The sequence below is a fragment of the Oncorhynchus tshawytscha genome, linkage group LG04, assembly GCF_018296145.1.
Source record: "Oncorhynchus tshawytscha isolate Ot180627B linkage group LG04, Otsh_v2.0, whole genome shotgun sequence".
NCBI lineage: Eukaryota > Metazoa > Chordata > Actinopteri > Salmoniformes > Salmonidae > Oncorhynchus > Oncorhynchus tshawytscha.
Genome location: NC_056432.1, coordinates 1,343,209 through 1,359,488, shown reverse-complemented (window position 1 = coordinate 1,359,488; position 16,280 = coordinate 1,343,209). Strand labels below are relative to the sequence as shown.

The 16,280-nt window shown below is 44.7% G+C and overlaps 2 protein-coding genes across 2 annotated transcripts in view; both read right to left on the bottom strand.

Annotated features, from left to right (window-relative positions):
- Positions 1-6,595, bottom strand: part of LOC112249408 (transducin-like enhancer protein 4) — a 41,735-nt gene extending 35,140 nt beyond the window's left edge. Inside the window, 2 exon segments of the mRNA XM_042321240.1 lie at positions 1,857-1,873; positions 6,403-6,595. Of these exon segments, the coding sequence (XP_042177174.1) occupies positions 1,857-1,873; positions 6,403-6,595 (210 nt within the window).
- The window catches only part of LOC121838706 (transducin-like enhancer protein 4), a 74,942-nt gene continuing 65,253 nt past the window's right edge, over positions 6,592-16,280 (bottom strand). Inside the window, exons 6-8 of the mRNA XM_042321239.1 lie at positions 10,640-10,702; positions 7,776-7,850; positions 6,592-6,684 (exon numbers count right to left, since the gene is read on the bottom strand). Coding sequence (XP_042177173.1) covers positions 6,592-6,684; positions 7,776-7,850; positions 10,640-10,702 — 231 coding nt within the window. The remainder of the gene's footprint in view (positions 6,685-7,775; positions 7,851-10,639; positions 10,703-16,280) is intronic.

The window sequence follows — 16,280 nt, the reverse complement described above, 5'->3', positions numbered from 1 at the left end:
CTCTCTTTCTGTCTCTCTCTCGGAGGACCTGAGCCCTAGGACCATGCCCCAGGACTACCTGACATGATGACTCCTTGCTGTCCCCAGTCCACCTGGCCATGCTGCTGTTCCAGTTTCAACTGACCTGAGCCCTAGGACCATGCCCCAGGACTACCTGACATGATAACTCCTTGCTGTCCCCAGTCCACCTGGCCATGCTGCTGCTCCAGTTTCAACTTCCACCTGACTGTGCTGCTGCTCCAGTTTCAACTGTTCTGCCTTATTATTATTTGACCATGCTGGTCATTTATGAACATTTGAACATCTTGGCCATGTTCTGTTATAATCTCCACCCGGCACAGCCAGAAGAGGACTGGCCACCCCACATAGCCTGGTTCCTCTCTAGGTTTCTTCCTAGGTTTTGGCCTTTCTAGGGAGTTTTTCCTAGCCACCGTGCTTCTACACCTGCATTGCTTGCTGTTTGGGGATTTAGGCTGGGTTTCTGTACAGCACTTTGAGATATCAGCTGATGTACGAAGGGCTATATAAATAAATTTGATTTGATTTGATTTGCAGTAATATATAACTAAATACTTGTGTTTCTAGCTCCAACAGTGCAGTAATATCTAACTAAATGCTTTGCGTTCCTAGCTCCAACAGTAATATCTAACTAAATGCTTGTGTTCCCAGCTCCAATAGTGCAGTAGTATCTAACTAAATGCTTGTGTTCCCAGCTCCAACAGTACAGTAATATCTAACTAAATGCTTGTGTTTCTAGCTCCAACAGTACAGTAATATCTAACTAAATACTTGTGTTCCTAGCTCCAACAGTGGTATCTAACTAAATACTTGTGTTCCTAGCTCCAACAGTAGTATCTAACTAAATACTTGTGTTCCTAGCTCCAACAGTAGTATCTAACTAAATGCTTGTGTTCCTAGCTCCAACAGTGCAGTAGTTTCTAACTAAATGCTTGTGTTCCTAGCTCCAACAGTACAGTACTATCTAACTAAATGCTTGTGTTTCTAGCTCCAACAGTACAGTAGTATCTAACTAAATGCTTGTGTTCCTAGCTCCAACAGTACAGTAGTATCTAACTAAATGCTTGTGTTCCTAGCTCCAACAGTACAGTAGTATCTAACTAAATGCTTGTGTTCCTAGCTCCAACAGTACAGTACTATCTAACTAAATCCTTGTGTTCCTAGCTCCAACAGTACAGTACTATCTAACTAAATCCTTGTGTTCCTAGCTCCAACAGTACAGTAATATCTAACTAAATCCTTGTGTTCCTAGCTCCAAAAGTACAGTAATATCTAAATCCAGTAGAATAGAATACAGTATATACATATGAGAGGAGTAAAGCAGTATGTAAACATTATTAAAGTGACTAGTTAGTAAATACAGTAGAATAGAATACAGTATATACATATTAAATGAGTAAAGCAGTAGAACAGAATACAGTATATACATATTAAATGAGTAAAGCAGTATGTAAACATCATTAAAGTGACTTGTGACTACACTGCACTACATAGTGTGAGAGAGAGAAAAAGTGTGTCTCTAACTCTATCTGTGTGTGTTTGTGTCTCTGTGTGTGTCTCTGTGTGTGTGTGTGTGCGTGTGTGTGTGCGTGTGCGTGTGCGTGTGTGTGTGTGTGTGTGTGTGTGTGCGTGTGCGTGTGCGTGTGCGTGCGTAAGCCCACAGTGCTCAGTCTGTGAAAAAAGCCATGCTAATTATCTCATTGCTTATTCATCTGTGTGGAACAGAGCAGACCGTTTAGAGACAAATTAACCTAAACACTGAACTCTCTCTCTCGCCCTCCTTTCCCTCCCTCTTGCTAACAAGACACCAGAAGAATTAGAAGGAAAATAAGTCTTACCTTGACTGAGTCTCTTTCTGAAGGATTGTCAGAGAGAGAGAGACAGAGAGAGAGAAAATGTGTGAGAAAGAGGGAGAAAACCAAAGCCATAACATTTCACATACAGACAAATAACTACACACACTCTTACATACAGGTCACTGTAAAACACATTCTGCAAAAATGTGTTTATTGGGTTTACTCATTCAGATTAGCGCAGGGAGAGCTATTAAACTCTGACAGGCTAACAATGGAGTAGGTACGCTACTGAGGCTGCTACTCTGGAGTTAGACTAGCATAGCACTGCTACTCTGGAGTTAGACTAGTGATTAGCATAGCACTGCTACTCTGTCATTAGACTAGTGATTAGTATAGCACTGCTACTCTGGAGTTAGACTAGCGCTTAGCATAGCACTGCTACTCTGTCATTAGACTAGTGATTAGTATAGCACTGCTACTCTGGAGTTAGACTAGCGCTTAGCATAGCACTGCTACTCTGGATTAGACTAGTGATTAGTATAGCACTGCTACTCTGGAGTTAGACTAGCATGACTGCTACTCTGGAGGTAGACTATTAGCACTGCTACTCTGTCATTAGACTAGTGATTAGTATAGCACTGCTACTCTGTCATTAGACTAGTGATTAGTATAGCACTGCTACTCTGGAGTTAGACTAGCGCTTAGCATAGCACTGCTACTCTGGAGGTAGACTAGTGATTAGTATAGCACTGCTACTCTGTCATTAGACTAGTGATTAGTATAGCACTGCTACTCTGGAGTTAGACTAGCGCTTAGCATAGCACTGCTACTCTGGAGGTAGACTAGTGATTAGTATAGCACTGCTACTCTGTCATTAGACTAGTGATTAGTATAGCACTGCTACTCTGGAGTTAGACTAGCGCTTAGCATAGCACTGCTACTCTGGAGGTAGACTAGTGATTAGCATAGCACTGCTACTCTGGAGGTAGACTAGTGATTAGCATAGCACTGCTACTCTGTCATTAGACTAGTGATTAGTATAGCACTGCTACTCTGTCATTAGACTAGTGATTAGCATAGCACTGCTACTCTGGAGGTAGACTAGTGATTAGCATAGCACTGCTACTCTGTCATTAGACTAGTGATTAGCATAGCACTGCTACTCTGGAGTTAGACTAGTGATTAGCATAGCACTGCTACTCTGGAGTTAGACTAGTGCTTAGCATAGCACTGCTTCATTTTCCATTTCCATTATAGTCATTTAGCAGATGGTCTTATAAAGATTGACTTACATTCATCTTAAGATAGCTAGGTGGGACAACCACATATCACATTAATAGTAATTCAATTTACCTCAAAGTAGCTAGGTCAAAGCAATTACTGGTAAGTCAAGTGCGAGTGTTAGTGTTAGTTCATTAAAGGCTTTTTGGGGGGGTGGGGGGATTGTGAGGAGGTGGTGTGAGGGGGGTGCTATGGGATTATTTAAAATACTCTTTGAGGAGGTAGGGTTTCAGATGTTTTCTGAAGATAGGCAGAGACTCTGCAGTCCTAGATTCAGGGGTTCCACCATTGGGGTGCAAGAACAGAGCAGAGCTTGGACTGGGCGGAGCGGGATCTTCCCGGGAGGGCCAAGAGACAGGATGTTGCAGAACAGAGTGCTCAGGTTGGAGTGTAGGGTTTGGAGCATAGCTGAAGGTAGGGAGGGGCAGTTCCTCTTGCTGTTCCATAGTTAAGCAACATGGTCTTGTAGTGGATGCGAGCTTCATCTGGAATCCAGTGGAGTGTACAGAGGAGCAGGGTGACATGGGAGAACTTGGGAAAGATTCAAAACAAGGTGGGCTGCAGCGTTCTGTTGCAGGGTTTTAACGGCACAAGCAGGGAGCCCAGCCAACAGCATGTTGCAGTAGTCCAGAGGGGAGATGACGAGCCTGTATTAGGACCTGTGCCGGTTCCTGTGTGAGGTAGGGTCATACTCTACGGTTGTTGTTGAGCATGAACCTGCAGGAGTCACTGCTTTGATGTTTGCAGAGAACAACAGGGTGTCGTCCAGGGTCACGCCAAGGTTCTTTGTACTCTGGGAGGGGGACACTGTGGAGTCAACCGTGATGTAGAGGTCTTTAATTAAGCGGGGAGGCCTTCCCCGGGAGGAAGAGCAGCGCCGTCTTGTTGAGGTGGTGGGACGACATCCAAGCTGTGAGTATAACAGAACTGATATTGCAGGCGAAACCCTGAGGAAAATCAAACCAGGAAGTGGCCTGTATTGTGAAAACTCCATGTTCCATAGCCTGCCTTTCCTCCATTTAAAGGGATATCAACCAGATTCCTTTTCCTATCGCTTCCTTAAGGTGTCAGTAGTCTTCAGACATAGTTTCAGGCTTTTATTTTGAAAAATGAGCCAGAAAGATAACATCGCATCAGGTGTTCGCATGAGTTTTGCTCGCGCAACAGAGTTTGGGCAGCCATTGCCTCTCCCTCTCCTACTGAGAAATACAGTTGAGGTTGATATATTATCGATTATATATTTTATAAACAACCTGAGGATTGATTATAAAAAACGTTTGACATGTTTCTGTGGACATTATGGAGACTATTTGGACTATTTCTGAACATAGCGCGCCAAACAAATGGAGTTATTTTGGATATAAAAATAATCTTTATGGAACAAATGGAACATTTATTGTGTAACTGGGAGTCTCGTGAGTGAAAACATCCAAAGATTGTCAAAGGTAAACAATTAATTTGATTGCTTTTCTGATTTTCGTGACCAAGCTACTTTATGCTAAGTGTACATAATGTTTTGTAGAGCGATCGATAAACTTACACAAATGCTTGGATTGTTTTCGCTGTAAAGCATATTTTCAAAATCTGACACGGCAGGTGGATTAACAAAAGTTAACTAGTCTGTGTTTTCCTATATTGCACTTGCGATTTCATGAATATAAATATTTTTTGTAATATTGTTTGAATGTGGCACTATGCAATTCAGCGGATGTTGATGACAATTATCCCGTTAACGGCCGTTAACCACCTAACTGAGGAATTAAATTGAACCTTAACAGGGTAATACCCTAGATGCAGTCGCACCCCTAAAAGTAAAAAACCTTTGTCATAAGAAACTAGCTCCATGGTAAAAAATGCTTAGAAAAAGCTGTTGCGCAGCAACTCACTGCCTTCCTGAAGACAAATAATGTATACGAAACGCTTCAGTCTGGTTTTAGACCCCATCATAGCACTGAGACTGCACTTATGAAGGTGGTAAATTACCTTTTAATGGCGTCAGACCGAGGCTCTGCATCTGTCCTCGTGCTCCTAGACCTTAGTGCTACTTTTGATACCATCGATCACCATATTCTTTTGGAGAGATTGGAAACCCAAATTGGTCTACACGGACACGTTCTGGCCTGGTTTAGATCTTATCTGTCGGAAAGATATCAGTTTGTCTCTGTGAATGGTTTGTCCTCTGACAAATCAACTGTAAACTTCGGTGTTCGTCAAGGTTCCGTTTTAGGACCACTATTGTTTTCACTATATACTTTACCTCTTGGCGATGTCATTCGGAAACATGACACACAGCTGTACATTTCAATGAAACATGGTGAAGCCCCAATATTCCCCTCGCTGGAAGCCTGTGTTTCAGACATAAGGAAGTGGATGGCTGAAAACTTTCTACTTTTAAACTAGGTCCCAAGAAACAAAGAGATCTTCTGTTGAATCTGACAATTAATCTTGGTGGTTGAACAGTCGTCTCAAATAAAACTGTGAAGGACTTACGGCGTTACCCTGGACCCTGATCTCTCTTTTGACGAACATATCGAGACAGTTTCAAGTACATCCTTTTCCATCTACGTAACATTGCAAAAATCAGAAACCTTCTGTCCAAAATTGATGCAGAAAAATTAATCCATGCTTTTGTCACTTCTAGGTTAGACTACTGCAATGCTCTACTTTCCGGCTACCCGGATAAAGCACTAAATAAACTTCAGTTACTGCTAAATACGGCTGCTAGAATCTCTACTAGAACCAAAAATGTGATCATATTACTCCAGTGCTAGTCTCCCTACACTGGCTTCCTGTTAAGGCAAGGGCTGATTTAAGGTTTTACTGCTAAGCATTACATGGACTTTCTCTCCAGTTTGGTCATACCTATACGTACGATACGGTCACAAGACACAGGCCTCCTTATTGTCCCTAGAATTTCTAAGCAAACATCTGAAGGCAGGGCTTTCTACCGGAAGATGTTCAATTTTATCGAATGGTCTGCCGATCCACGTGAGAGACGCAGACATGGTCTCGACTTTTAGGTCTTAATTGAAGACTCATCTCTTCAGTAGGTCCTATGATTGAGTGTAGTCTGGCCCAGGGGTGCGAAGGTGAACGGCAAGGCATTGGAGTGACTAGAGAGTACTACTGAAACCTGTTATAGACCATCTGACTGTATTAGAGAGTACTACTGAAACCTGTTATAGACCACCTGACTGTATTAGAGAGTACTACTGAAAACTGTCTCTGTAAACAAAAACACAAAACAAAATAAATGAATGGAAAGCGGATTATCTAGTGTAACCCCTAGTAGAGTTTCAGTGTTTACCTCTGTCGGTGTTGTCCTTGTGTTTTTTGTCCTCCTTTAGGGGCAGCTGATGGGCAGCGAGGGTGGAGGAGAGGGCTAGGAGGCTGCTGCTGCCTGCGGTGGGTAGGGGGGCAGAGGAGAGGGCCAGGAGGCTGGCGCTGCCCGCGGTGGGTAGGGGTGGTTGAGGGGGTTGGTGCACAGAAGGTTGGGTCATGAGGGGCACTGGGAGGGCAGGGCCATGACATAGGTGCTGGGCATGGAGCTGCTGCTGCTGAATACACACACACCATTGTCATTACCACTCTACAATAGACACAGAAAGAGAGAGAGAGAGACACTAAGAGAGAGAAAGAGACACTCAGAGAGCGAGAGACACTGAGAGAGAGAGAGAGAGACACACGGAGAGAGAGAGAGAGAGAGAGAGAGACCCTAAGAGAGAGAGACACTAAGAGAGAGAGACACTCACAGAGAGAGAGACACTGAGAGAGAGACACTGAGAGAGAGAGAGAGAGAGAGAGAGAGAGAGACACTAAGAGAGAGATAGAGACACTCAGAGAGAGACACTAAGAGAGAGAGGAACTCAGAGAGAGACACTGAGAGAGAGAGACACTAAGAGAGAGAGAGAGAGAGAGACACTCAGAGAGAGACACTAAGAGAGAGAGACACTCAGAGAGAGAGAGACACTGAGATAGAGACAGAGAGAGAGAGAGAGACTAAGAGAGAGATATTAATGACTTCCCAGAAGAGTGGAGGCTGTTATAGGGGGGGACCAACTCCATATTAATGACTTCCCAGAAGAGTGGAGGCTGTTATAGCGGGGGACCAACTCCATATTAATGACTTCCCAGAAGAGTGGGGGCTGTTATAGCAGCAATGTTCCTACATCTAGTGGAAAGCCTTCCCAGAAGAGTGGAGGCTGTTATAGCAGCAAAGGGGGACCAACTCCATATTAATGTCCATGATTTTGGACTGAGATGTTCGACTAGCAGGTGTCCACATACTTTTAGTCATGTAGTGTATGTAATCTACAGCTCCATATATAATACTGTATCGTAGTAAAACAAGGAACATTTGTACAAGTGGGGACATTGCTAAGTGGTAACAATTAGGGTTATGGGTTTGGTGGTAAGGTTGCCGTTAAGGTTTTGAATGGGAATCAATAGTTTGTCCCCACAAGGTTAGTAAGACAAACAAGTGTGTGTGTGTGTGTGTGTGTGTGTGTGTGTGTGTGTGTGTGTGTGTGTGTGTGTGTGTGTGTGTGTGTGTGTGTGCGCGTGTGTGTGCGCGTGTGTGCGTGCATGCGTGTGTGTGTGTGTGTGTGCGTGCGTGCGTGTGTGTGTGTATGTGTGTGCACGCGTGCGTGTGCGTGTGTGTGTGTGTGTGTGTAGACATACCCCGATGATAGAGTTTAGTTCAGCCATGGTGACCTGTTTTGCTCTTTCCACCGCCTGGACCACCTGCTGCTGGTGCTGATACACGCAGAAATACAGACATTGAGAGTTGGAGACAGAGACAGAGACACAGGGAGAGACAGAGGGAGACGGAGACAGAGGGAGAGAGACAGAGACACAGGGAGAGAGACAGAGGGAGACGGAGCAGAGACACAGGGAGAGACAGAGGGAGACGGAGACAGAGACACAGGGAAAGACAGAGGGAGACGGAGACAGAGACAGAGTGAGACAGAGCGACAGAGGGAGACGGAGACAGAGGGAGACAAAGAGACAGAGGGAGAGGGAGACAGAGAGACAGAGGGAGACGGAAACAGGGAGACAAAGACAGAGGGAGACGGAAACAGAGACACAGGGAGACACAGGGAGACACAGGGAGACAGAGACAGAGACACAGGGAGACAGAGGGAGACAGAGATACAGTGTGACAGAGGGAGACAGAGACAGAGGGAGACAGAGGGAGACAGAGACATGGGGAGACAGAGAAAGAGGGAGACAGAGACAGAGGGAAACAGAGGCAGATGGAGACAGAGGGCGACAGAGACAGAGGGAGACGGAGACAGAGACACAGGGAGACAGAGACAGAGACACAGGGAGACAGAGACACAGGGAGACAGAGAGAGAGACACAGGGAGACAGAGGGAGACGGAGACAGAGGGAGACAGATACAGGGGGAGACAGAGACAGAGGGAGACGGAGACAGAGACACAGGGAGACAGAGAGAGAGAGACAGGGAGTCAGGGGGAGACAGAGACAGAGGGAGGCAGAGACAGACACAGGGAGACAGAGGGAGTCGGAGACAGAGGGAGACAGATACAGGGGGAGACAGAGACAGAGGGAGACGGAGACAGAGGGAAACAGAGACACAGGGACGGAGGGAGATAGAGACGGCGGTGAGATAGAAATAGGCAGATTGAGATACAGGGAGATAGAGACAGGGAGAGATAGAGACAGATGGAGATAGAGACAGGGCGAGGTAGAGACAGGGGGATAAAGAGACAGAGACAGATGGAGATGGAGACAGATGGTGTCGCACGCTGGGTATGTACATAGTCAATGGTTGGCTTCGAGGGGACTCCTTTGGTAGGTACACCTATAGCTCATCCCTTGGCAGTAGTACTGTAGACTAGTTTATCACTGACCTCAACCCAGAGTCTCTCAGAGCGTTCACAGTCAGCCCACTGACACCCGTATCAGACCACAGCAAAATCACAGTCTACTTGAACAGAGCAATACTCAATCATGAGGCATCAAAACCAAAGAACTGAGTAAAATTAAGAAATGCTATAGATGGAAGGAATGCAGTTTGGAAACCTACCAAAAAACAATTAGGCAACAACAAATTCAATCCCTTTTAGACAACTTCCTGGGTAAAACTTTCCACTGTAATAGTGAAGGTGTAGACTTGGCAGTAGAAGATCTTAACAGTATATTTGACATCTCAGCCTCCCTATCAAATCTAAAAATCTCAAATAGAAAACTGAAGAAAATGAACAACAATGACAAATGGTTTGATGAAGAATGCAAAAATCTAAGAAAGAAATTGAGAATCCTGTCAAACCAAAAACCTAGAGACCCGGAAAACCTGAGTCTACGCCTTCACTATGGTGAATCACTAAAACAATACAGAAATACACTACGGAAAAAGAAGGAACAGCACATCAGAAATCAGCTCAATGTAATTGAAGAATCCGTAGACTCTAACCACTTCTGGGAAAATTGGAAAACACTAAACAAACAACAACATGAAGAATTATCTATCCAAAATGGAGATGTATGGGTAAACCTCTTCTCCAATCTTTTTGGCTCTATAACAAAGAACAAACAGCAAACATATATTACATGATCAAATACAAATCTTAGAATCAACTATTAACAGCAGACTCGTACATTTCCTCAATGAAAACAATGTACTGAGCAAATGTCAAATTGGCTTTTTACCAAATTACCGTACAATAGACCATGTATTCACCCTGCACACCTTAATTGACAGCCAAACAAACCAAAACAAAGTTAAAGTCTTCTCGTGCTTTGTTGATTTAAAAAAAGCCTTTGGCATGAGGGTCTCCTATACAAATTGATGGAAAGTGGTGTTGGGGGTAAATCATACGACATTATAAAATCCATGTACACAAACAACAAGTGTGCAGTTAAAATTGGCAAAAAACACACACATTTCTTCCCACAGGGTCGTGGTGTGAGACAGGGATACACCTTAAGCCCCACCCACTTCAACATATATACCAACGATTTGGCGCGGGCACTAGAACAGTCTGCAGCACCCGGCCTCACCCTACTAGAATCTGAAGCCAAATGTCTACTGTTTGCTGATGATCTGGTGCTTCTGTCACCAACCAAGGAGGGTCTACAGCAGCACCTAGATATTCTGCACAGATTCTGCCAGACCTGGGCCCTGACAGTAAATCTTCCCAAAACATAATGTAGTTTTGTTTTGACTATGTTGTAATTTGTTTAATCCTGATTGATTGGATGTTCTGGTCCTGAGGCTTCAGTGTGTTAGTAGAACAGGTTTGTGACCTCAGCCCCAGGACCAGCTGGATGAGGGGACTCTTTTCTTTGCTTAGCTCTTGGCACTGCAGGGCTCTCTCTCTCTTCCATTCAATTGGCTTTATTGGCATGGAAAATATATTTTTACATTTCCAAAGCAAGTGAAATAGATAATGAACAAAAGTGAAATAAACAAAACATTTACCTCTCCCTCTTCTTCTCCTCAACCCTTTGGATCAGAAGACAGTTTTCTGAACATCTGAGAGAACAGGAGACTAACTGGAGATCAGTGTTACACTAACCTCTAGTGAAAGGAACGGGATGACTTGGGCACAGATAGCATTCAGTCGCTTCACCATCTCCGCCTGAGGGAGAGAGACACAGAGACAGACAGAGAGACAGAGAGAGAGAGAGAGAGAGACAGAGACAGAGAGAGAGAGAGAGAGAGATACAGAGAGAGAGAGAGAGAGAGAGAGATACAGAGAGCGAGACAGAGAGACACAGAGAGAGAGAGACAGAGATACACAGAGAGAGAGAGAGACAGAGAGAGGCAGAGAGAGAGAGAAAAAAAATCCAATATCTATTGGGTGAAATACCAGTGTGCAATCACAGCAGCAAGATTTGTGGCCACAAGAAAAGAACACTGTAAAGTATTGTAAATACAACCTATATTTATGTTGATTTATTTTCCCTTTCGTACTTGAACTATTTGGACATCATTAAAACAATGTATATAGACATAATATGACATTTGAAATGTCTTTATTATTTTAGAACTTTTGTGAATGTAATTTTTTTCTGTTTATTTCACTTTTGTTTATTATCTATTTCACTTGCTTTGGCAATGTAAACATATGTTTCCCATGCCAATAAATCCCTTAAATTGAATTGGGAGAGAGAGACAGATAGAGAGAGAGGGAGAGACCGAGAGCGAGAAACAACCCTAAATGAAAAAGAACAAACCAAAACAAAGGCAAAGTCTTCTCATACTTTGTTGATATCAACAACAAAAAAGCTTTTCATTCAATTTGGCATGAGGGTCAGCAGATTGATGGAAAGTGGTGTTGGGGAATCAATATGAATCCATGTTGGCAAAAAATATATATATATATTTCCAGAGGGCTGTGTGGTGAGACAGGGATGCAGCTTGAACCCCACCCTCTTCAACATATATATCAACAAATTGACGAGACACTAGAACAGTCTGCAGCGCCCAGCCTCACCCTACTAGAATCTGAAGTCAAATGTCTACTGTTTTCAGATGATCTGGTGCTTCTGTCACCAAACAATGAGTGCCCACAGCAGCACCTACATCTACTGCACAGATTCTGCCAGACCTGGGCCCTGACAGTAAATCTCAGTAAGACAAAAATAATGGTGTTCCATTAAAGGTCCAGTTGCCAGGACCACAAATACAAATTCCATCTAGTCACCGTTGCCCTAGAGCACACAAAACTATACACCATCTGCCTAAACATCAACACCACAGGTAACTTCCACAAAGCTATGAACGATTTGAGAGACAAGGCAAGAACTGCCTTCAACGCTTCAACTTCAAAAGAAACATAAAGTTTGACATACAATTAGGTTCTGGCAAAAAATACTTGAACCAGTTATAGAACCCACTGCCCGCTAATTATCAAAATCCAGAAAAGAGCCGTTAAATTCTACAACCACCAAAAAGGAAGCGTTTCCCAAACCTCCATAACAAAGCCATCACCTACAGAGAGATGAACCTGTAGAAGAGTCCCCTAAGCAAGCTGGTCCTGGGGCTCTGTTCACAAACACAAACACACCCCCAGAGCCCCAGGACAGCAACACAATTAGACCCAACATTAGAAAACAAAAAGATAATTACTTGACACATTGGAAAGAATTTTAAAGGAAAGCTTTGACTATGTGAGCAGTGAGCATAGCCTTGCTATTGAGAAAGGCCGTGGTAGGGAGACATGGCTCTCAAGAGAAGACAGGCTATGTGCACACTGCCCACAACTTGAGGTGGAAACTGAGCTGCACTTCCTAACCTCCTGCCCAGTGTATGACCATATTAGAGACACACATTTCCCTCTGATTACACATATCCACAAAGAATTATAAAACAAACCCGATTTTGAAAAACTCCCATATCTACTGGGTGAAATTCCACAGTGTGCCAACACAGCAGCAACGTGTGACCTGTTGCCACGTCACAAAAAAAAATGTTAACCAGTGATGAACAAACACCATTGCAAATACAACCTATATTTATGCTTATTTATTTTCCCTTTTGTTCTTTAACTATTTGCACATCATTACAAAACTGTATACAGACATAATATGATATAGATATGGGGCGGCAGGGTAGCCTAGTGGTTAGAGCGTTGGACTAGTAACCGAAAGGTTGCAAGTTCGAATCCCTGAGCTGACAAGATACAAATCTGTCATTCTGCCCCTCAACAGGCAGTTAACCCACTGTTCCTAGGCCATCATTGAAAATAAGAATTTGTTCTTAACTGACTTGCCTGGTTAAATAAAGGTAAAAATATATATATGATCAGAGAGAGTCAGAGACATGCTCAACATGAGCTCCTGATATATTTATTTGCTTTAAGAATGAGATAAACACTCTAATCGAAAAAGAATTCCAGACAAGAAATGAAGAACAACTATATTCAGTCAGAATCGAATTAAAAGTAACTTTGTGCCTCAAGTTAAGAAGTTTTGACTCTAGCTACCTACACAACAAAGGCCAGCAGGCTAACAAGCTATCCAGAAGAAACGAGCTAGAACAAACCTAGCAAGGGGAGTTAATACAACTACATCAAACGACCACACTGAGTGAGTAAACCAGAAAGGAGCACGGACTAACTTTAAACATATCTTCAGTTTTTTTGTGTAAAGATTTGTCACTCTTTTTGCTGGTTTTTGAACTAAATTAGAGCTAGCTAGCAACAGCAGCAGATGAACAAACCGGTTGCCATGGCAACAGGTTAGCAGAACAGCGCAGCAGCAGCTGTAGTAGCAGAGCCCACAGGCACCATGTCCCCACTCCTCCTCAGTGCTGAATCCATTCTCTACCCTAAAGAGGCCAAAAATGACACAACAAGGAAAGATTTTAAACAGAAACTACTAAAGGGGAGGCCAGAAACCCTTTTTGCAGACCTCTACAAAAAAACAGTGACGTGAGAAAATCTAATCTTTCTCACTGACCAGCCAAATGCCTGGTGCTCAGCAGTCTGCTCTCACTACCCATCCATAATGAAAGAGGGAATCTGTAATGGGTGAAAATCAAAGAGACAGATGACCCTGACAGTACCATAATAACAATCAACCTCTACAAGACTGGGACAGTCATGGTGCAAGGTAACATTAGGCTGTGTGAAACAGAGTTTCATACTGTCAGACCATTAAGGAGAGAGCAGAGAGAGAGAAGGACACCACCAGTGACATGCCCTCCCACAAGACAAACTCCACCAGCACCACCCTCACCCCTACTATCCCCATCCCTCATGGCTGACATGAGGGATGAGTTCACCAGACTGGAGGGAGAGGTGGTCCTCCTCACCACCATGGCTGCCATGAGGGATGAGTTCACCAGACTGGAAGGAGAGGGGGTCCTGCACAGGGAGAGCGTGAGCAAACAGCAACCAGACAACCACACCTTAGAGGAGCTCCTAACCAAGGTACAGACAGAGCAGGACAGCAGCCAGCTGAAAGAGGTTCAGCAAGAGAGAGACAGACTCAAGAGAGAGCTGGCTGATCTAACAAAGGAGGTGAGAGAGCTCCAAAAAGACAGGCAGAACAGTAATAACGATCTGAGACAGGCTGCAGGAGCAGTTAGATCACCAGTCTATGACCTGCCCTCACACAGCAGAGGAGACCAGCTCAACCAGCCAGGCTTCCCCAGCCCTGCCTGCTGCACCCCTCCTCCCCAACCTACAGAACAGCCTCCCACTGACAGCGGCACCGGCACAGACCAGCCACACCCCAGCTCCAACACCCACCAGCTCCCCCTCTGCCCCCTCCAGTCCAGAAGAAACACTGGCTGACATTGTCCTGCTGATGGACTCAAATGGGAAGTTTGTTCAGGACAAGGAACTTTTCCCTCGACACAAAAGGAGAAAGGTGTGGTGCCCAACAGCGCAAAGTGCCATGGAGCTGCTTGGGTCGCCAAGCCACGTAATCATACACACCAGAAGCAACGGCCTGTGTGCTCAGCAGGAGAGCGACTTCACTACATGGAGTGATTGAGAAGGCCTCCGGTATCTTCCCCAACCCAAGAATCGTGGTGTCAACCCTTCTACAGAGGAAGAACTTCCACCCTGCCACAATCCAAAGAATAAACGCCAGCCTCTCCCCGGACTGAGCCCTGCGACCCAATGTACACCTGGCCCACCACCCCACCCTCGATCTGGACGGTCTCTATGACCATGTTCACCTGGCCCACCACCCCACCCTCGATCTGGACGGTCTCTATGACCATGTTCACCTGGCCCACCACCCCACCCTCGATCTGGACGGTCTCTATGACCATGTTCACCTGGCCCACCACCCCACCCTCGATCTGGACTGAGCCCTGTGACCCAATGTACACCTGGCCCACCATCATACCCTCGATCTGGACTGTCTCTATGACCATGTTCACCTGTACAGGGAGACAGTCCCCACCATCCCACCCACGATCTGGACTGTCTCTATGACCATGTTCACCTGTACAGGGAGACAGTCCCCATCCTTGCCAAGACTCTCAAGGACGTCGCTTTACACCGCAGCCCGACCTCTCCACCCAGGAACAGCGGAGCAATCTCCACCCTGCCAAGATCACCACAACACCCCGGACCAGCACCCTGGAACCCCCAGCCACGACCACAGCACCACCAACCTCAATGCCCACCACAGCCAGCGCAGCACAGACCACCCCAGCCCAGCTTCAGAGCCACCCAGACGAGGCCTCCCACCCCCCTGCCCCCCACCGCAGACCCACACTTGGAGGAGCCACAGCCCAGCAGGCAGAGCTATGCACAGGCTGTGAGAGGAGCAACTGGCCCAGCCCCCACCAACCAAATGAGTGACATTAAACATTAATGCTGAGTCAACTATGCTCACATGTGATAGGCCGAGGGTCATGGATGCTCACATGTGATAGACCGAGGGTCATGGATGCTCACATGTGATAGGCCGAGGGTCATGGTAAGATGAGCACAAGAACTCCACCATCCTCACACTACATCCACCCAAGTGGCATGACACAAATGCTATCTTAAATGATAAACAAATCACATTTGCATAAGAAGAGTTTACGTTAATTGAAAAATCATATTTTGTTCTTGTTGGATTGTGAGTGTCTCATTTTGAAGGTAAAGAAAAAAGTTATGAAATCTTTTTACGTTGCATGTTGGAATTTATTATTTTTTATTTTATTTTTTATTTCACCTTTATTTAACCAGGTAGGCTAGTTGAGAACAAGTTTTCATTTGCAACTGCGACCTGGCCAAGATAAAGCGTAGCAATTCGACACATACAACAACACAGAGTTACACATGGAATAAACTAAACATACAGTCAATAATACAGTAGAACAAAAGAAAACAAAAAGTATATATACAGTGAGTCCAAATGAGGTAAGTTAAGGAAATAAATAGGCCATGGTGGTGAAGTAATTACAATATAGCAATTAAACACTGGAATGGTAGATCGGCAGAAGATGAATGTGCAGGTAGAGATACTGGGGTGCAAAGGAGCAAAATAAATAAATACCAGTATGGGGATGAGGTAGGTAGATAGATGGGCTAAGCACAGATAGGCAAAGTACAGGTGCAGTGATCTGTAAAATGCTCTGACAGCTGGTGCTTAAAGCTAGTGAGGGAGGTATGAGTCTCCAGCTTCAGAGATTTTTGCAATTCGTTCCAGTCATGGGCAGCTCCAGAGAACTGGAAGGAAAGACGACCAAAGGAAGAATTGGAT